At 46.7% G+C, this 21,677-nt stretch overlaps 2 protein-coding genes across 3 annotated transcripts; one reads left to right on the top strand and one right to left on the bottom strand.

Moving 5' to 3' along the window:
• Positions 1 to 720: 720 nt before the first annotated feature.
• LYSMD1 (LysM domain containing 1) lies at positions 721 to 7,006 on the bottom strand. Of its 2 annotated transcripts, XM_077259453.1 has the most exons (4): positions 6,787 to 6,915; positions 6,477 to 6,675; positions 5,320 to 5,618; positions 721 to 2,753 (listed from the first exon to the last, which is right to left on the bottom strand). In XM_077259453.1, the coding sequence occupies exons 2-4, from the start codon at positions 6,642 to 6,644 to the stop codon at positions 2,594 to 2,596; spliced, it is 627 nt and encodes a 208-aa protein (XP_077115568.1). In that variant the 5' UTR covers positions 6,645 to 6,675; positions 6,787 to 6,915; the 3' UTR covers positions 721 to 2,593. The 2 variants fall into 2 exon arrangements, with proteins under 2 accessions (XP_077115568.1, XP_077115560.1); XM_077259445.1 differs by having other exon boundaries at positions 6,477 to 7,006.
• Positions 6,924 to 13,919, top strand: SCNM1 (sodium channel modifier 1). Its single transcript, XM_077259432.1, has 8 exons — positions 6,924 to 7,075; positions 7,272 to 7,342; positions 7,653 to 7,741; positions 7,809 to 7,906; positions 8,610 to 8,701; positions 8,844 to 8,998; positions 13,104 to 13,236; positions 13,349 to 13,919. Exons 1-8 carry the CDS (start codon positions 7,025 to 7,027, stop codon positions 13,446 to 13,448), a joined length of 789 nt encoding a protein of 262 aa, XP_077115547.1. The 5' UTR covers positions 6,924 to 7,024; the 3' UTR covers positions 13,449 to 13,919.
• Positions 13,920 to 21,677: the final 7,758 nt, after the last annotated feature.

The following is a 21,677-nucleotide window of genomic DNA, read 5'->3' as shown; positions in this document are numbered from 1 at the left end:
CCCACAAGACCTGCCGTATACCGGGAACACCCCACAAGACCTGCCGTATACCGGGAACACCCCACCAGACCTGCCGTATACCGGGAGCACCCCACAAGACCAGCCGTATACCGGGAGCACCCCACAAGACCAGCCATATACCAGCAACACCCCACAAGACCTGCCGTATACCGGGAACACCCCGTAGACCTGCAGTATACAGGGAACACCCCACAGACCTGCCGTATACCGGGAGTACCCCACAAGACCAGCCATATACCAGCAACACCCCACAAGACCTGCCGTATACCGGGAACACCCCATAGACCTGCAGTATACAGGGAACACCCCACAAGACCTGCCGTATACCGGGAACACCCCATAGACCTGCAGTATACAGGGAACACCCCACATGACCTGCAGTATACAGGGAACACCCCACATGACCTGCCGTATACCAGGAACACCCCACATGACCTGCCGTATACCAGGAACACCCCACAGACCTGCCGTATACAGGGAACACTCCACATGACCTGCCGTATACCAGGAACACCCCACAGACCTGCCGTATACTGGGAACACTCCACATGACCTGCCATACACCGGAACACCGCACAGATTCAGTCACTCAGATCCCTCCACTTGCTCATTCTTCCTGCTTCCAACACCTCATGTTGTGGCTGATTGGTGGTTATAGTATATAACTCAAGTTAATGATTCCCCCAAAATCCCACGTCTGAACTATATAGGAATTTAAACACAAATTGAACACTTTTTTAATTATTTTTTTTACCAGCTTTTGACAGAATAACACTGAAAAGAATAAATTATTTTATACAAAATTTCTACAAAACATACGTATCATCTGAAAAGAAGCCGCGCATTTATAGTTCTACGCACTGATTATATCAGAAAAGGTATAAACTGTTCGGTCATACCAACAGCGCCACACGAGGGCCACCAGCATATAACACACTTGGTCATATGTTCAAGATTATGTCCTCAAAAATATAAATAAAAAGTAAAAAATATTTTGCCTCAGTCGTTAAAGCCTAAAAACATTACAAATCCTCCTCACTTGTTTATTAATGGGAAGTGACATAAATGCTGGGTTACAGAACAGCGCCACACCAGCCCACAGGTTGTGAGTGGTACTGCATCTCAGCCGTTTCTACTTTAATGGAGCTGTACTGCAATTCACCACACAACCTGTAGGCAGGTAGTGGCGCAGTTTCTGGTAGTAAGCAGCCATGCTTTTCTAACCCTTTAAGTAAGTATTTCATTAAATAAATAGACCAGGGAAAGCTGCGTGACGACCTCGGAGAAGTTGTAGTCTAGGATCTCAGATACCCAACCAGGGATCAAAGATCGTCACCTGTCACGGATAAATGACCAGGACTTTAACCGCATTTACGGCTCGTTGGAGAGGTAGTGGGAAAAAAACCTTGAACTGTCCACAGATTCCAGTATGACCAGTCCGGACAAGTATTAATAGCTGTCGTGTAATCAATATCCATCAACGTCCATCTCTATGAAATGTAATGTAAAAAAAACGACCTTAACGGCAGAAATTACGCTTTACGGCAATTGATTCACAGCAGTGCAGAAAAGCAACGACATCAAAATAAAGCTAAATGGCATAAAAATGGGTAATAGGCACAAAGACACCAAGTTATTGCAGTTACCAGAGTAGCGTTAGACATTTTGTAGGACAATGGCGCCCCCATCTGGTGAAATGGTGACTAGGAGAGAATAGTATGTGTAATATAGAAACATGTCCAAAAGTATGTGCGCCCTGAAGTAATTTATAGCCACTTGTGTAAAATCCAACCTAAAGAAGTAGAATGAGCTACACAATGCAAAGAGGAGGCCGGGTTGGGGTAAAGCCAGGTCCTTTTCAGGCTCAAGGCTTACAGGACTGTGAGTCCAACCTGATAACCTACCGTCAGTGCCCGATCCCAAAAGATTTGTGGCTGGATGGACGCCAGATTCTACAACTCGCCTCCATGTCTCAATTCATGTGGTTCCGAAATAAGAAGCCTCATATGCATGAGGTATTCAGGGGAGCACATACTTTTGCCGTCGATGGCGTGTGTGAGTGTGGAGGACCTGTTACACACAGAGGAGGGCTAGCATTACGTGTGCATAGGATTTCTAAATTTATAGACCCTGAGATTGAAAAGAAACAAAAAAAAAGTTGAAAAAAATACTTACGGTATTTCTATTTTTTCGAAAGCACTAAAAATAAAAAGTCAAATTCAAATAAAAAGAATAAAAAGTAAAACAAAAAAGACAACAGAAAAAGACAAGCTAAAAAAAAGAATAATAAAAACAGACTAAAATGTAATACAATTAAGAAAAAATAGTGAAAAAGTAAAATAAAAAATAAAATATGCTACATTAAAAAAAGTAACAAGAAACAAAAAAAACACAAAATAAATAATATAAAAACTAAAATAAAAACAAATAAATTAAATAAAAAACAACAACTCAGGAACTGAAGTTAAAGTTAAATGTCCCCTGACACCTCACGCATCGAGAATTGGGAAATTTTAGTGACCAAAGTTAAGATTAACAAAAATCAAGTTAAAAAAAAATCATGAAAATAAAGTTAGAGTTTAAACATCTCATCTTCACGGTCCCGGAGGGTAGACGTCCGCGTGGTAACAGTTAGAGGGACCGGTCCAAGCAGGGAACGTTGGGCAGAGGCTTCCTCTCTGGTGCCTTGGTAGCCGGCCACTTCTTCGGGGGCTAAGTCCTCTTCTTTGGCTCTGAAAGTACGAAATATAGGTAAGAAATTGTAATCTTCTACTGTACATGACCGCTGCAGCCGATCACTAGGCTCAGTGATCACTTGGCGTATCATAGCTGAGGCCAGTGATTATCTGCAGCGGAGATAGGAGGAGCTAGCGAGGGTTTATGTACAGTGGGGAAAACAAGTATTTGTTACTCTGCCGATTTTGCAAGTTTTCCCACCTACAAAGAATGGAGAGGTCTGAAATATTTATCGTAGGTACAGTTCACCTGTGAGAGACAGAATCTAAAAATCACATTATATGATTTATACATAAATTCATTGCATTTTATTGCATGTAATAATTATTTGATCACCTACCAACCAGCAAGAATTCTGGCCCTCCCAAGCCTATTTGTTTTTCTGTAAGAAGCCCTCCTACTCTGCACTCATTACCCTTTATTAATTGCTCCCTTTTGAACTTGTTACCTATATAAAAGACACCTGTCCACACAATCAATCACACTCCAACCTCTCCACCGTGGCCAAGACCAAATAGCTGCCTAAGGACACAGGTACAAAATTCTAAGCCTTCACAAGGCTGAGCTGGGCTACAGGAGAATAGGCAAACAGCTTGGTGAGAGGGCAACTGTTGGCACAATTATTATAAAATGGAAGAAACACATGATGACTGTCAATCTTCCTCAGTCTGGGGCTCCATGCAAGATCTCGCCTCGTGAGGTAAGCATGATTCTGAGAAAGGTCAGAAATCAGCTCAGAACTACACGGGAGGACCTGGTCAATGACCTGAAGAAGGCTGGGACCACAGTCTCAAGCATTAGCGCTAGTAACACACTACGCCGTCATGTATTAAAATCCTGCAGGGCACACAAGGTCTCCCTACTCACGCCAACACAGGTCCAGGCCTGTTTGAAGTTCACCAATGACCATCTGGATGATGCAGAGGACGCATAGGAGGTCATGTGGTCAGATGAGACCAAAATAGAACTTTCTGGAAACAACTGCTCTCATTGGAGGAAGAAGGATGAGTACAACCCAAAGAACACTGTCCCAAATGTGAAGTATGGCGGGGGAAACATCATAGTTTGGGGGGTGCTTTTCTGCAAAGGGTACAGGACAACTGCACTGTATTGAAGAGAGGATAGATGAGGTCATGAATTGTGAGATTTTGGCTAACGACCTCCTTCCCTCAGTAAGAGCACTGAAGACGGGTCGTGGCTGGGTCTTCCAGCATGACAATGACCCGAAACACACAGGCAGGGCAACTAAGGAATGACTCCATAAGAAGGATTTCAAGGTCCCAGAGTGGTCTAGCCAGTCTCCAGACCTGAACCCAACAGAAAATCTTTGGAGGGAGCTGAAACTCAATGTTGCCCAGTGACGGCCATGAAACCTGAAAGATCTGGAGGAGATCTGTATGGAGGAGTGGGCCAAAATCCCTGCTGCGGTGTGTGCAAACTTGGTAAAAAACTACAGGAAATGTCTGACCTCTGTAATTGCAAACAAAGGTTTCTGTACCAAATATTAAGTTCTGTTTTTCTATTGTATCAAATACTTATTTCATGTAATAAAATGCTAATTAATTATGTAAAAATCATTTTTTCTGTTTTTTATTTTTAGATTGTGTCTCTCACAGGTGAAGCGTAGCTAAGATATACCCGTATATACTCGTGTAATAAGCCAAGATGACGTGGTTAGTGTGCGCCCTCTGCCTGAACAGTCACTGCAGAGAGCCGGCGACGCTGAAGAGCAGCGGGCAGCAACGAGAGGCGAGGATGTCATTATATGGGGCATATTTTTCTATGGAGCATCTTATGGGGCATCATTAACCTTTGCGCTGCATTATATGGGGCATATTTTTCTATGGAGCATCTTATGGGGCCATCATGAACTGCATGGAGCATTATATGGGGCATGTTTGTATATGGAGCATCTTATGGGGCCACCATGAACTGTATGGAGCATCTTATGGGGCTCCTGATTCAATATGGATATTCAAAAACACTTAGCCTACTGATGTCTCAATCAATTTTACTTTTATTGGTATCTATTTTTACTTTTGACATTTACCGGTAGCTGCTGCATTTCCCACCCTAGGCTTATACTTGAGTCAATACATTTTCCCATTTTTTTGTGGCAAAATTAGGGGGGTCGGCTTATACTCGAGTATATACGGTAAATTACAGACCTCTCCATTCTGTCTAGGTGAGGTATTTGCAAAATGGGCAGTGTATGAAATACTTATTTTCCCCACTGTAAGTCACTATTCTGATTTTATGTCATTTCTTCCTCGCAGACATTTTGTTGCAATACTGGAAAACCCCTTTAGTGACTAAGGATTTTTCATTTGTTTCTTTCACTTCCACTTTTTTAAGGCCACAACTTTGTAATTCTTTGTCGGTCAGCAATTTCTCCGTAACATGATAATGTGATTACACAGGTGAGACGAACGATTGTTTTGTGTAACCCCTTAGGTGCCGTTGTGTCTGACCACGGCTGTGTGAGCGCAGTGTCGGCTTTGTAACACCCCTGGTACCCAGTGTGACGGCGTGGGCATCCATGACTGTGGTAATGATACTTACACCTCCCGCATCTTCTTGACCGCCGCCCTCTTGGAGACGCGGATCCTGGTGTCCAGCTTGGTCATGAATTCAGAGGTAGAGACCTCGTCCTTTCGGGCATCCAGGGACATACTGCGCTGAGGGCGACTCTCCGTCCCCTCCTTCCCTGCGCCGTTGCCCCCCGCCGCCCCTGAATCCCCTGTCGTATGCGCCCCGTTGATCAGCTCCGGTTGCTCCATCAGGACGGGGATGCTGAGGTATTTCTTAAGGAAGATGGAGTCGTTGGTGTAGAGTCGGTTCGCTCTCTTGATCTGCTCCATCTGCGGAGAGACACATCCGATTAGAGGAGGCCTCTCAGTGTGACCGGCTCCGGGTCGCCCTCCATCCCACCCCTCCCAGCTAGTGACCACCCAGGGGGTGGCTCTGATCCTGGTATGGTTACCGCACATTTACAAGGTTAGACAGAAGCAAGGCGTTTCCTCCATCAGCCTCATAGCACCAGCTCATTGGGCATGCTGGGACTTGTAGTAGGACGGCAACTAAGAAGCAATCAGCAGCCAAATTGACTTCTAGGTTAAGCTGGGAGTAGTAGTCCCACGAGCCGCCTGAACACCAGGAGTTACAGTTCCACAACAGCATGCTGGGAGTTATAGTACTACAGTAAGCAGAGGATTTAGAGGCCACTATTTTGCCTACTTCTGGACATGCTGGAAGTTATATTTCTACAATGACGCCCAGTGCTGACTTACATGAACATAATTAATGGCCTATTGGAAATGCTGGGAGTTACAGTACCAAAGCAAACAGTGAACTAGGTGTCTGATGGTACGCAAGGAGCCGAAGCCATGGACATGCTGGGAGCTATAGTTCCACAATGACGCCTAGTGCAGACGTACATGAACCCAATAAATGTTCCATTGGACATGCTGGGAGTTTTAGTACCACAGCAACAAGCAGATTAAGAGCCTGTAGGTAAGTAAGACGCTTCCAACCCTATAGACGGTGCTGTGGGCATGCTGGGAGCTATAGTTCCACAATGACGCCTAGTGCAGACGTACATGAACCCAATAAATGTTCCATTGGACATGCTGGGAGTTACAGTACCACAGCAGCCAGCACCTTAGGAGCCTGTCGGTACCTAAGGAGCTTCTGACCCTACAGCCTGTGCCGAGACTCACCGTGACCCCATACTTCAGCGCCAGCCCTGGCAGCGTGTCCCCTGGCTGCACCAGGTGTTCCAGCTTCCTCAGCCGGGCCGGGGAGTAGGAGGACTGGACCAGGCTGCCATAGGAGCGTGTCCTGGCACCCCGCAGCAGCCCCGAGTCCCCTTCTTCCCTGGAGGCCATGCTTCCTGCAGCACAATGAGGTTCCTTGTCACTGTCACATGATGGGAGAAAACAAGAAGAGAATTCAATTAAAAGAGCCGAACTAGGAGGACAGCCATGGTCACATGACCCACCGCAGCAGCAGCGGGTCTATTGCACAAACCCCTTCTAGTGCTAGAAATGGTCAGCAGCAGCTGGCCAGCGGTGACAGCCGCGAAGCATCCTGGGAAGTGTAGTCCCAAGCACAGGAGGGCCGTAGACGTCATAATACTAAAAAACTACATATTCCGGCAAGGAACGGGCGACGCTAAACGTGTAACATGCGCGACCGAACGTGCGAACTACAGTTCCCATGAAGCTTCGCGCGGCGTTACGGTGGCCGCTTGGTGAGAAAGATCAAGATGTCTTTTAAACGAGAAGGGGATGACAGCAGCCAGCTGAACGTGCTGAAGGTGAGTTTTGGTGATGGGTGAGCGTCCATTTGCTGGAGGACTACAAGTTTAAGCATGTCTTTAGCTTGTATACAGGAAGTTATTGCGCTTTTCTTCTAATGCCTATGGGGGCGGAGTCAGAAAGCGATATGGCGGCCACCAGTGAGGCTTTAAAGGGGGAAATCTAAAACATACATATACATTTTTTTCTTTACAGAAGAGAAGAGTTGCCGACTTGTTGGCCAGTTACATCCCGGAGGACGAAGCGCTGCTCCTCAAGAATGGAACGTACGTGATTATCTGGTGACCTCCGCCTTAAAGGTCGGGCGGAGGTTCAGCTCTTATCTTCGAGTATTCTCACTCACAGACTTCTCGACAACAGGAAGTGTTCAGCAATGAGGCTGTCAGACATCGGCGGACCCCTGACTGCCCGTGTAGGAGCGATGCGCAGTGGTGGAAGGACCCTGCGGGGGCTTCTGCTTACGGTCAGGGGTTGGCGGACGTCTGACACCCACACACCTCGGCATGCCTAGTGGTCAGGAGGCTGTTGGCTGCACTGCATGGTAACGCGGGCTGTCTGGTGTGTTCCCCTTCCCAGGTACGCCTGCACCGTGTGTCACCACAGGCCAGTCTTCGATACCGTCGACATGCTGACCGTGCATCGGAAAGGAAAGAAGCACACGGCTTGTGAGTAGAGGCTTTACCCCGTGGTTTGTGGGGTCCTGTTGGTTTATCTGCTCTCTCGCCCATCCAGGTTTACAGAGATTTTATGGGAAGAAGGCGGCTCACAGGAACGAGGTCCAGAAACGGCAGCACGAGCAGTATGTCCGGGCAGAGGAGGCCGGGGAGCAGGTCTGTGCACCACGGGGTAACTGCACCCCTAATTTACCGCTCTCATGTCACACACAAGGGTCACGGCAGAACTAGTGTGAGAGCCTCTTCCTGTACGCTGCCTCTCTGCGGATGTTGCCTCTCTCTGCGGACTGTCACTTTTCCGCAGACATTCTATTTATTTGTCTCCCTGAGAACCGTTGCCTTTCTGCAGATTGCCATCTCTCTTTGTAGACCGCTTCTGTGGTCGTTTTCTTTCTTCATACACCACCTCTATGGTTGGCGCCTCTCTATAGGCTGCCTCTATTCATACACCGCCTTTCTTTGTAGGCCGCCTCTCCTTCAGACGCCCCTTTTTTTGGTCGTTGCCTCTCTTCATACACCACATCTGTGGTCGTCCCCTCTTTTCATAGGCCGCCTTTCTTTGTAGACTGCCTCACTTCATACGCCGCCTTTATGGTTGTCGCCTCTCTTTGTAGGCCACCTCTCTTCATACACTGCATTTGTGATTGTCGCCTCTCTTCATACACTGCCTTTCTTTGTAGGCCGCCTCTCTTCATGTGCCTCTCTTTGTAGGCTGACTCTCTTCACAGGCCGCCTGTGTGGTCATCGCCTTTCTCTGTAGGCCGACTCCCTGGTGCCTGCCTGTGTATACGGAGTCAGGATGTCCTCTACTTTCTGTAAATTAACAATATCTGTCTTGAATCTCTCCTTTTGCCTTCAGCTTCCGGCTCCTCTACTGGAGCAGACCAGAAAGATTACCCAGCATGCACTGCTGAAAGCTGCACCATATAACAGCTGCTGCACCAGACACAGGTACTAGGCTGCAATGCACCTTCATTTAGAGAAAGATTATCTAAGCCCCCATAGAGTCTTTAATTAGAGAGATGCCCATGACTGTGGTTGGTCTGTTGTTACTATTGATTAACACTTTTTTTCTAACTCTATTTTTTTCCAGGCCTGAAGAAGTGAGAAGGAAAGGAAGGTCTTCTGAGAATGGGGGGTCTACCCAGGCCATGACTTCTCTGCTGATTAACCGTCCAGTATGTGTTCAACGTGACCAACCCAAGACACCTGCAGAGACATCTCGTCCTGAGCCGAGCAGCTCCACAGGTGACAGCTGTGAAGGGTTAAACGTATTTATTCTTTTCTACTGATCCTGAGTTACATCCTGTATTATACTCCAGAGCTGCACTCACTATTCTGCTGGTACAGTCACTGTGTACATACATTACTGATCCTGAGTTACATCCTGTATTATACTCCAGAGCTGTACTCCCTATTCTGCTGGTGCAGTCAGTGTATGTGTACATACAATACAATACAATACAATACAATACATTACTGATCCTGTACTGATCCTGAGTTACATCCTGTATTATACTCTAGAGCTGCACTCACTATTCTGCTGGTGCAGTCACTGTGTACATACATTACATTACTGATCCTGAGTTACATCCTGTATTATACTCCAGAGCTGTACTCCCTATTCTGCTGGTGCAGTCAGTGTGTACATACAATACATTACATTACTGATCCTGTACTGATCCTGAGTTACATCCTGTATTATACTCTAGAGCTGCACTCACTATTCTGCTGGTACAGTCACTGTGTACATACAGTTAGGTCCATATATATTTGGACAGAGACAACATTTTTTCTCATTTTGGTTCTAGACATTACCACAATGAATTTTAAACAAAACAATTCAGATTCAGTTGAAGTTCAGACTTTCAGCTTTCATTTGAGGGTATCCACATTAAAATTGGATGAAGGGTTTAGGAGTTTCAGCTCCTTAACATGTGCCACCCTGTTTTTAAAGGGACCAAAAGTAATTGGACAGATTCAATAATTTTAAATTAAATGTTCATTTCTAGTACTTGGTTGAAAACCCTTTGTTGGCAATGACTGCCTGAAGTCTTGAACTCATGGACATCACCAGACGCTGTGTTTCCTCCTTTTTCATGGTCTGCCAGGCCTTCACTGCGGTGGTTTTCAGTTGATGTTTGTTTGTGGGGCTTTCTGTCTGAAGTTTAGTCTTTAACAAGTGAAATGCATGCTCAATTGGGCTGAGATCAGGTGACTGACTTGGCCATTCAAGAATATTCCACTTCTTTGCTTTAATAAACTCCTGGGTTGCTTTGGCTTCATGTTTTGGGTCATTGTCCATCTGTAGTATGAAACGACGACCAATCAGTTTGGCTGCATTTGGCTGGATCTGAGCACACAGTATGGCTCTGAATACCTCAGAATTCATTCGGCTGCTTCTGTCCTGTGTCACATCATCAATAAACACTAGTGACCCAGTGCCACTGGCAGCCATGCATGCCCAAGCCATCACACTGCCTCCGCCGTGTTTTACAGATGATGTGGTATGCTTTGGATCATGAGCTGTACCACGCCTTCGCCATACTTTTCTCTTTCCATTATTCTGGTAGAGGTTGATCTTGGTTTCATCTGTCCATAGAATGTTCTTCCAGAACTGTGCTGGCTTTTTTAGATGTTTTATAGCAAAGTCCAGTCTAGCCTTTTTATTCTTGACACTTATGAGTGGTTTGCACCGTGCAGTGAACCCTCTGTATTTACTTTCATGCAGTCTTCTCTTTATGATAGATTTGGATATTGATACGCCGACCTCCTGGAGAGTGCTGTTCACTTGGTTGGCTGTTGTGAAGGGGTTTCTCTTCACCATGGAGATTATTCTGCGATCACCCACCACTGTTGTCTTCCGTGGGCACCCAGATCTTTTTGCATTGATAAGTTCACCAGTGCTTTCTTTCTTTCTCAGGATGTACCAAACTGTAGATTTTGCCACTCCTAATATTGTAACAATTTCTCGGATGGGCTTTTTCTGTTTTCGCAGCTTAAGGATGGCTTGTTTCACCTGCATGGAGAGCACTTTTGACCGAATGTTTACTTCATAGGAAAACCTTCCAAATGCAAGCACCACACCTCACATCAACTCCAGGCCTTTTATCTGCTTAATTGAGAATGACATAATGAAGGGATTGCCCACACCTGTCCATGAAATAGCCTTGGAGTCAATTGTCCAATTACTTTTGGTCCCTTTAAAAAACAGGGTGGCACATGTTAAGGAGCTGAAACTCCTAAACTCTTCATCCAATTTTAATATGGATACCCTCAAATGAAAGCTGAAAGTCTGAACTTCAACTGCATCTGAATTGTTTTGTTTAAAATTAAATTTTGGTAATGTCTATAACCAAAATGAGAAAAATGTTGTCTCTGTCCAAATATATATGGACCTAACTGTACATTAAATTACTGATCCTGAGTTACATCCTGTATTATACTCCAGAGCTGTGCTCCCTATTCTGCTGGTGCAGTCAGTGTGTACATACAATACATTACATTACTGATCCTGTACTGATCCTGAGTTACATCCTGTATTATACCTCAGAGCTGCACTCATTATTCTGCTGGTGCAGTCACTGTGTACATACATTACTGATCCTGTGTTACATCCTGTAATCCTGTTTTATACCCCAGAGCTGCACTCACTATTTTGCTGGTGCAGTCACTGTGTACATACATTACATTACTGATCCTGAGTTACATCCTGTATTATACCCCAGAGCTGCACTCACTATTCTGCTGGTGCAGTCACTGTGTACATACATTACATTACTTATCCTGTACTGATCCTGAGTTACATCCTGTATTATACTCCAGAGCTGCACTCACTATTCTGCTGGTGCAGTCACTATGTACATACATTACATTACTGATCCTGTTCTGATCCTGAGTTACACCCTGTATTATATCCCAGAGCTGCACTCCCTATTCTGCTGGTGCAGTCACTGTGTACATACATTACATTACTTATCCTGTACTGATCCTGAGTTACATCCTGTATTATACCCCAGAGCTGCACTCACTATTCTGCTGATGCAGTCACTGTGTATATACATTACATTACTGATCCTGAGTTACATCCTGTATTATACCCCAGATCTGGACTCACTATTCTGCTGGTGCAGTCACTGTGTACATACAATACAATACAATACATTACATTACTGATCCTGTACTGATCCTGAGTTACATCCTGTATTATACTCCAGAGCTGTACTCCCTATTCTGCTGGTGCAGTCATTGTGTACATACAATACAATACAATACATTACATTACTGATCCTGTACTGATCCTGAGTTACATCCTGTATTATACCTCAGAGCTGCACTCATTATTCTGCTGGTGCAGTCACTGTGTACATACATTACTGATCCTGTACTGATCCTGAGTTACATCCTGCATTATACCCCAGAGCTGCACTCACTAGTCTTCTGGTGCAGTCACTGTGTACATACATTACATTACTGATCCTGAGTTACATCCTGTATTATACTCCAGATCTGGACTCGCTATTCTGCTGGTGCAGTCACTGTGTACATACATTACATTACTGATCCTGTACTGATCCTGAGTTACATCCTGTATTATACCCCAGAGCTGCACTCACTATTCTGCTGATGCAGTCACTGTGTATATACATTACTGATCCTGATTTACATCCAGTATTATACCACAGAGCTGCACTCACTATTCTGCTGATGCAGTCACTGTGTACATTCATTACATTACTTATCCTGTACTGATCCTGATTTACATCCAGTATTATACCCCAGAGCTGCACTCACTATTCTGCTGATGCAGTCACTGTGTATATACATTGCATTACTGATCCTGAGTTACATCCTGTATTATACCCCAGATCTGGACTCTCTATTCTGCTGGTGCAGTCACTGTGTACATACATTACATTACTTATCCTGTACTGATCCTGAGTTACATCCTGTATTATACCCCAGATCTGGACTCTCTATTCTGCTGGTGCAGTCACTGTGTACATACATTACATTACTGATCCTGAGTTACATCCTGTATTATACCCCAGAGCTGCACTCACTATTCTGCTGGTGCAGTCACTGTGTACATACATTACATTACTGATCCTGTACTGATCCTGAGTTACATCCTGTATTATACTCCAGAGCTGTACTCCCTATTCTGCTGGTGCAGTCAGTGTGTACATACAGTACATTACTGATCCTGAGTTACATCCTGTATTATACCCCAGAGCTGCACTCACTATTCTGCTGGTGCAGTCTCTGTATACATGCATGTGTGGTGCTGGTAAAACCTAGGTACAGATGTTTGTATACATTCAGCAGATACAGATGTGTTATCATTTCTTAGGTAGCTGCAGGCAATCACACTCAAAGAAAGAGGGTAAAAACAAGAAGTTGCGGAAATCTTTGGAGAAAGGAGAGGATGCTGCCGATGACCCCGAGAGAAGGCGAGTGATGGAGCACTACCTGTCCCTGAGGAGGTAAGCACGCCTTGCCAGGTATAAACTACTGCTGAGCACTATAGTACCGCCATTTGGTGACCCCCTTGGTCAGGCAGTTTGTGGCGGTTTCTCATTCCTCCTCTCTCCGCAGCTCTGGGTGGATTCCTGACGGCGCAGGAAAATGGGTGAAAGATGAAAATGTTGAGTTTGACTCTGATGAGGAAGAGCCTCCAGAAATTCCACCACCCTGATCCGCAGTCCAGGGCCAGAAATGTAGACAACCATCTACCGGCCTTTTCCGTCTACCATTAAAGGGGTTGTCAGGCCTAAAATGGGAAGTCTGCAGTCACTCTGTGTGACTGGAGACTTATGAATCCCACCCAGCACATGCATTGTGCAAGGGTATGGAGCATGGGCCTCACCCATGAGACGGCGTTTGCCCGGGAGTATGCATGTCTCATACATCACCTTCAGCCCCGGCTCAGAAATGGGTGACTCGTCGGTGTGCACGAGTGTGATTCATAAGTCTGCAGTCACACAGAGTGTCCGCAGAGTTTTCATTTTAGACTGGGCAACCCCTTTAAATATGACTGTTTTAACTTGCAGTTGAACTCCTGGCCTGCCAGAGGGCGCTATATCATCAAGAATTTTGTGTCGTAATTATGTATTTTACATTTATTATTCTTGCAAATAATTCAGTATATAAAATATATTTTTTTTGCAAAATGTTGTAGTGTTTTGGCTAAACAAATCCACAAGCCAAATATAAAAAATACAAGTGGGCAGCAAAAGGGAAATGTCATCTTCTAATATCATCTGTAGAAATGACCAAGTGGCTAACTGCTGACATGCCATAATCAGGGCCATTTTGACCAGTCAGTGATCCTACTGCCAAACAAAATATCAGCTCTAATGTGAGTAATAACCTGACGTTCTATGTATAGTTCTGTATGCAGAAGCACTAGGCTGGAAATATGAGCAAGTCAATGGTAGCTGCAATACACAGATCAACCATTAGATGGGGTAAAGGGATGGACCCTTCAAATAAACAAGAAGCCAAAAATTAAAGCAGCACAATACTGAAGCCAAGAAAGGTGTTCATATCTTTTAACCCTAGAACGCATACCCATAGAAATCTACACATTCACGCACCTGGGGCCTTTTAGGCCTGTTTACAATTGTCATGGAATAACTCAAATAAAAATACTTTTCAAAGTTTATTGCAAAGTAAGGATGCATTCCCACTAGCGCAGGGGTCCACCAGGACGGGATTCCGTAATGGATCTGACCTCCTGGTGACCCCAGCTAAGGCTGGCGGAATCCTGGAGTTACCAGGAGGTCAGATCCATTATGGATCCCCTTCTGGCGGACCCCAGCGCTACTGGGAACACAGCCTAAGATGTGTATATTTCAAAACATAATTATGTGCATAAAACAACAAAAAAGTAAGTAAACGGGCACGCCAAATATAGGCATTCTATATGCAATTTTTTTATGAAAAAATTTTTTGGTTGTAGAAAACTTGGTGCAGGAATATTTATTTGTAACTTTACATATTCCCCCGACAATTCTCGCATATTATTTTTTTCGGCTGAATGTTCCTTGCATACATTTTGTCCGCAAGTAGAACAAAAACGCTCCGATTTTCTTTCCTTCTTTGCTGGACAAATATAGCAGCGCTGTCATGCAGAATCCACACTCTTCCCAGCAATAGCAGAGTCATAAAAGTTCTTCCCCAGCAACAATACAGACAAAAAGACGAAGTATCACATGTAAACCTAGTACAGGCCTAGAAGGCCCCAGGTGCGTGAGTATGGGGTAGTCCCAAAAAAAGGTTGTTATACCAAAATGTCTGTAACATAAAAATATATGAATAACTGGAAATTACTAACAACTATATACCTGAGGATTACCTAGATTTTCAAAATTCTAACTAAAGTACTTTTACAGAAAATAGAAAACAAGTAAAACCTGGCAGGCCTGCGAGGCCCCAGGTATGCGTTCTAGGGTTAACCATTTTTTGACTTGTCTTACATGTGATCACTTCTCACGAACAAGCCGTAATATGGAGTTGTCAGGAAGTCAGATGCTAGAAAGGCTCGTAGTATAGAGGGGCAAGATGATGGCGTGGACGACTGGGCTGTCATGCACCATACTGACAGTTCAGTACACTGTAGATCCTATAGAGTGGCTGAGCTGTCACGCACAGCGTCCCTAGTTCTCGGTGTGTGATGAAATCTTGACCGTGTCCCCTCTTCTATGGGGGGTGGCCTCTGGGTTCCCCAGACTTCTTAGGAAACCAAGAATGAAAGGCCCTGATCAATCAGTTTGGCTGGAACCCAAAAGCGCTCCTCTGGTCCGTGTCTCTTCCGATGGATGAGATACTGGGAGGGAATTTCAGACCCTACAAGAATCCACAATTCTCTGCACCTCACACTCTAAACTTAAACTGTCATCAACCGTAATCACAGGAAGTGGGGATGAGGGTGACATCACCGAAGGGACAAACTCTTTCCACAGAGTTCTATGGAGGACATGAGGGATACAAAGAGACGGATTGACCACTTCCATAATCTAATAGAGTCCAATGAACTGCAGACCTAACTTTGCTGACGGTATCTGAAGGTTTGGTTGTCATCCAGAAACATTAAACTTATCACCTACTTTAAAAACTGGGACCACCGAACGTCTTCTATCGGCCTTCTGTTTTTTGGAGAGCTTGAGCAGCCTCAATATTCTTCTGAGCCTCCTTCCAGACATCTCCGAGTTTCTATATGGCGACTTCCATCCCAGGACACTCCGTACTAATCCTGGAAAATTTCTGTAAAATGGAGATGAGAACCATAGTTACAGAAAAACGGCAAGGCTCCAGTGGACTGATAAATCTGACTGTTTGAGGCGAACTCAGCAAGTGGTAAGAATGAAGTCCAAAGATTGATTTGTCCTCTCTCTGACCGTAGGTTTCAGGATGGTATTTTGCACTGTCTAAGGGTACCGTCACACATTGAAATTTTCATCGCTGCGACGGCACGATCCGTGACGTCGCAGCGATCGTATGAATATCGCTCCAGCGTCGTAGACTGCGGTCACACGTTGCAATCACGGCGCTGGAGCGATGCCGAAGTCCCCGGGTAACCAGGGTAAACATCGGGTAACTAAGCGCAGGGCCGCGCTTAGTAACCCGATGTTTACCCTGGTTACCAGCGTAAACGTAAAAAAACAAACAGTACATACTCACCCGTCGGTGTCCTTCAGGTCCCTTGCCGTCTGCTTCCTGCTCTGAGTGCAGCCGTACAGTGAGAGCAGAGCGCAGCACCGCTGTGATCTGCTCTCACTTTCCGGCCGGCACTCAGAGCAGGAAGCAGACGGCAAGGGACCTGAAGGACACCGACGGGTGAGTATGTACGGTTTGTTTTTTTACGTTTACGCTTGTAACCAGGGTAAACATCGGGTTACTAAGCGCGGCCCTGCGCTTAGTTACCCGATGTTTACCCTGGTTACAAGCGAAGACATCGCTGGATCGCTGTCACACACAACGATCCAGCGATGTCAGCGGGTGATCAAGCGACGAAAGAAAGTTCCATACGATCTGCTACGACGTACGATTCTCAGCAGGATCCCTGATCGCTGCTGCGTGTCAGACACTGCGATATCGTAACGATATCGCTAGAACGTCACGAATCGTAACGTCGTAGCGATGGAAATTTCAATGTGTGACGGTACCCTAAGTCAATCCACAGTCTCTTACAAAATGGTCTCCAAAACATGGAGATAAACTGCATGCCCCATCAGATACAATGTTAAGAGGAATTCCTTTCAACGGTGCCACATGACAAATAAACAACCTGGAGAGTGTCTCTGCTTTAGGTAACTCTGATAAAGGAACAAAATGAGCTTGTTTGCTGAATCGGTCAGCTACCACCCAAATAGCAGTCTTCCCATCAGACAGAGCCAACTCTGATGACATCCATGGACAGTCTTTCCAGAATTGGCAACGTCTAACTTTTGCGTGTGCGCAGACTTCACAGATGGGTACAGTTTTGTGCACTTCTGAAAAGGACAACGCTGAACAGAGGCCAGACAGAGTCCAGAGTAACTCTGCTGCCTCATTATGGTGAGTGGATCCCTAGGGGGGTTCATCTGAATCACGTCATTTGGAGATTTATATGGAAAGCCCTGAGTAAGTGCTCAGCGAAGAGTGCCGGGTAACTGTGATCCTAAGATCTGTTATCTATTAATGGAAATATAGGGGGCTTCCACCTTACTGGTAGTACAAAGGCGCTGGAAAAGCGAAATGGCTCCTTGCCCCCCAAAACAGAAATTCAGCAAATTCTGTTCTCCCAAATCCAAATGTTCACCCTCCCTTCTGAGCCCCACATTGTACCTAAACCACATTTCTTTCTCGCTTCATTAGGGGGACACGGGTAACCATGGGTGTATGCTGCTTTCACTAGGAGGCTGACACTATGTGCAGCGCCCCAGAGTCCTGGTCGTTGCAGTACTGGTGCTCCGCCGCTAAGGGGGGCTATGGTACGTCTGATGGCACTGAAGGAGTTCATCTGACAAGGTATCACAGACACCAATACATTTCACAGTCTGGCCTCCAGGGGGAGCTAAGTGCACTATGCATTAGGCCACTCCTCACAGTCTGGTAAAACTGGGGGTTGGATAGGAAGTTAGATCAGAAAGCTGACTGGGTTGGAACCAGGCAACACCTTGTGGCAGAGGGTGTTGTAGGGGAAGATTCAGAGGGGTCCCTGTCAGGGGTGGGATCCTGACAGAGGCCTAGCGAACAGAGAGAACGTTACGGGACCGCGCCTGCACCTGATCGCGGCGGTACCCTAAGAAAGGACAAGAAGCGAGGTATATTGTGCTGAGTGAGAAACGAGATCAACGCAACAAGGAGAAATACCAGTGGGAGTCGTGCTGTAAGAACGAGGCAACATCCTACTGAGGCGCGTAGCCAGTGGCCGGAACGCCGAGGAAGTATCAGGCTCCAAGCAATACTTCAAACCTACGGCAGGACAGTCAGCTATAGGCGGGCTGTCTCACACCAATCACCTATGAAGACATGGGGGGCACACTAGGAGAAGGGCGACACTAGGGTCCAGGAAGAGCTCCGAGCCTACTCGTCATACGGGTGCGTCCTAGCCATATCATCTGGGGGACGAAGAAGAACATCAGAATCTAGTTGTGAGGGAACACGAGAAACAGACACAACAGTTGTGGGGACTATCCCGTAAGCACAGCAGGGAAGGACCACAACACACAAGCGCTAGAAGGTAGGCACAGATTTCCACCTGCAAAGGGAGCTCTGGATGTGCCATCGGACCGGCCGGACTTGCGCAGCCTGGTTAACCGTATTCCGGACTGAGGATCCTGAAGCCTTCAGTAAAGAGGTAAAGAGACTGCAACCTGGTGTCCTCGTTATTTACTGTGACCGGCACTGCACCGCACTACCACCATCATCTACACCCTATTATTTGGGCGCCCCTCAGCAGGGTCACGGACCGGGCCTAGCCACCGTGACAACCCCAGAACAGAGACTCAGAGGCCCGGTACCGGGTACCCCTCGGCCCTGCGGCAGTGGGGGCGCTGAAAACTTGGCGTCACGAACAGGATCTACTTAAGCCTGAAGAATCAGGTCATGTGTGCCTTGGAACTGTGATTTATTGTGCTTGGACTGTGATTTATTGCAAAGACTGTGTATTGCCACTTGCCGCCAGAAGTTCCCACCAAAGCCGCCGCCATTACAGCGCTAAGGAGAGCGCAGGAGAAGAAGAGGGGCGTGGAGTAGGCGTGGACCAGCTGAAGAGCGCGAAAGACAATGGCCGCCCAGTCTAAATATTTCTGCACTGTGAGGACGTGTCCGTCAGCAGCTGAGATCCGCCTCCTGATTCTCAATGGTGGGCGGAGACAGAGAAAACGAAACCGCCCACGAAGGAGAGAGCGGGAAAAAGACCAGGAAGCGACCCATGCGGAGGACGCCATGACGAGTTGCTCAGACCAGGAATACGGGGTTGAAGCCGAAGACTTCCCCAGCCACCCGGATGAGCACAGTGGCCAGCTCTCCGTGATCGGGACCGGTCTCCTGCAAATGGAGATGGAGGGCCTGATCGAACAACTCCTCCAGCTACGGACGGAGATGCCAGCGGAGGACCTTCTGATGCCGGACCCTACGTTGCTGCCGGAACCCCAGCCGACGCTCCCATTGACTATACCACCAGCAGAGCCGACCAAAGAGGAAGGGCACACACCGACTGGTGAGTCCGCCGACCCTGTCCCGCTGGCTGAGGGTCTGTTGATAGGCCCCGTCGCGGCACCCCCTCTCCCTGGGACCCATAGACTCCAGCGCTTGTTGCCGTGGGAGGAGGCAACGGGTATGGAACACCTCTTGAAAGCCCCGATTCCACCAATTACCCCGTTGAGTGAGGTCCATGCGGAGCGTACAGTATGCCGCTTGGTGAACCTAGGACCCAACCTCATGGGGTTCCCCGGGGTGAAGACACAGGAAGGGGAGATGGTACAGGCCCTGAGCTGGGAGGAATACCAGGCCCAGCTGGAACAGCAGTGGGAGGAGAATGAAAAGGTGTACCAGGCCGGGCTGGAGGCCTACCACCAAAGGGACTTGGCGGTCAAGGACCGGGCCTGCAAGGACCCCATCGCTCACTAGGCCCCGCGCAGGCAGGGCACCGTTGTCGCCTTCAAGCTCCGCGGAGGCTGGGGCTTTATCAAAGAGCCGGGCCTGTACGCCGAAGTCTTTGTTAACCGACGGGATGTGGAGTCTCATCTCAGAGAGGGCCACCCAGACCGGGTTAACTCTTAAAGGGATCCCTTTGTTTACCCGGGATCCCTTCTTCTGCTTTTTGTTTTGTTTCCTGTTTATTCATCATTGAAAGAACTGCTGAATCATGAACAATGCATGATTACAAACTTTTTGTACATAGTTTGCACCTTCTTAAAGGTGCTCTCTACTGGTTTTACACAAGGAAAGGACTCTTTGCGAAGACACTGGTCTTGGAACCAGCACCGGAGTCCTTACTGCGAACAGACTTGCAGCTTGAGAAGTTGCACTACCTCATAGAGACTTGGTCCCCTCTTAAAGGGGATGTTCACATATTGCACTTATGAACAGTGTTGCTTTAAGATGGTTAAATGGCAATAATGTCTTGAAAGAAGAAGTTAAATGTAGCTAACTAGTTGATTGTGAGAAATGTTTAATGATGTTGATAGAAGAATGAGGACAGAAAGTGAACCCGTACGGGGTTAGTCAGTGAGTCCTCCTAGGAGCCATACAGAGATGGCTCAGTAATCCTGAACTGAAAGATGGATGATAAGTTCTATACCATGTATAGTAGTAGAAAGGCAGTAGGCCCGGGCAGAAAGGGGCGGTCCTGTAACAGAAAGGAGAGGCAGTAGGCCTGGAGCAGATAGGACAGGCGGTCCTGCAGATGTAAAGAAGGAGAATGCAGAAAAGTTGATTAGCCTTATAATGTTTTATAAGAAGGTCTTTAGTGGATTTAGTGAGTACGTCCTTAAAGGCAATGTTAAATTATTGTTCAAAAATTTTGCACTTAGTAGAATACCCAGTTGGGTAAGAAAAGTTATTTATAGTGTGTTACTTAAATATTTAACCATGTTTGTAACGTTCAAGTGTCCTCACCTCCCATAAAGGGAAGCTCTGTTAAAAAGTTTACTTGTACTTGCATTTCCAAAATTGTATGTCTTTTTGCTGACATGTATTGTTGTTTTCTTCCCAGTCCAGGAGTACTGGATTTAACCGGGGGGGAGTGCAGCGCCCCAGAGTCCTGGTCGTTGCAGTACTGGTGCTCCGCCGCTAAGGGGGGCTATGGTACGTCTGATGGCACTGAAGGAGTTCATCTGACCAGGTATCACAGACACCAATACATTTCACAGTCTGGCCTCCAGGGGGAGCTAAGGGCACTATGCATTAGGCCACTCCTCACAGTCTGGTAAAACTTGGGGTTGGATAGGAAGTTAGATCAGAAAGCTGACTGGGTTGGAACCAGGCAACACCTTGTGGCAGAGGGTGTTGTAGGGGAAGATTCAGAGGGGTCCCTGTCAGGGGTGGGATCCTGACAGAGGCCTAGCGAACAGAGAGAACGTTACGGGACCGCGCCTGCACCTGATCGCGGCGGTACCCTAAGAAAGGACAAGAAGCGAGGTATATTGTGCTGAGTGAGAAACGAGATCAACGCAACAAGGAGAAATACCAGTGGGAGTTGTGCTGTAAGAACGAGGCAACATCCTACTGAGGCGCGTAGCCGGTGGCCGGAACGCCGAGGAAGTATCAGGTTCCAAGCAATACTTCAAACCTACGGCAGGACAGTCAGCTATAGGCGGGCTGTCTCACACCAATCACCTATGAAGACATGGGGGGCACACTAGGAGAAGGGCGACACTAGGGTCCAGGAAGAGCTCCGAGCCTACTCGTCATACGGGTGCGTCCTAGCCATATC

This window comes from Ranitomeya variabilis, chromosome 1 (genome assembly GCF_051348905.1).
Source record: "Ranitomeya variabilis isolate aRanVar5 chromosome 1, aRanVar5.hap1, whole genome shotgun sequence".
NCBI classification, from domain to species: domain Eukaryota; kingdom Metazoa; phylum Chordata; class Amphibia; order Anura; family Dendrobatidae; genus Ranitomeya; species Ranitomeya variabilis.
The sequence above is the reverse complement of the archived record's forward strand: the minus strand, read 5'-3'. Positions and strand labels throughout refer to the sequence as shown.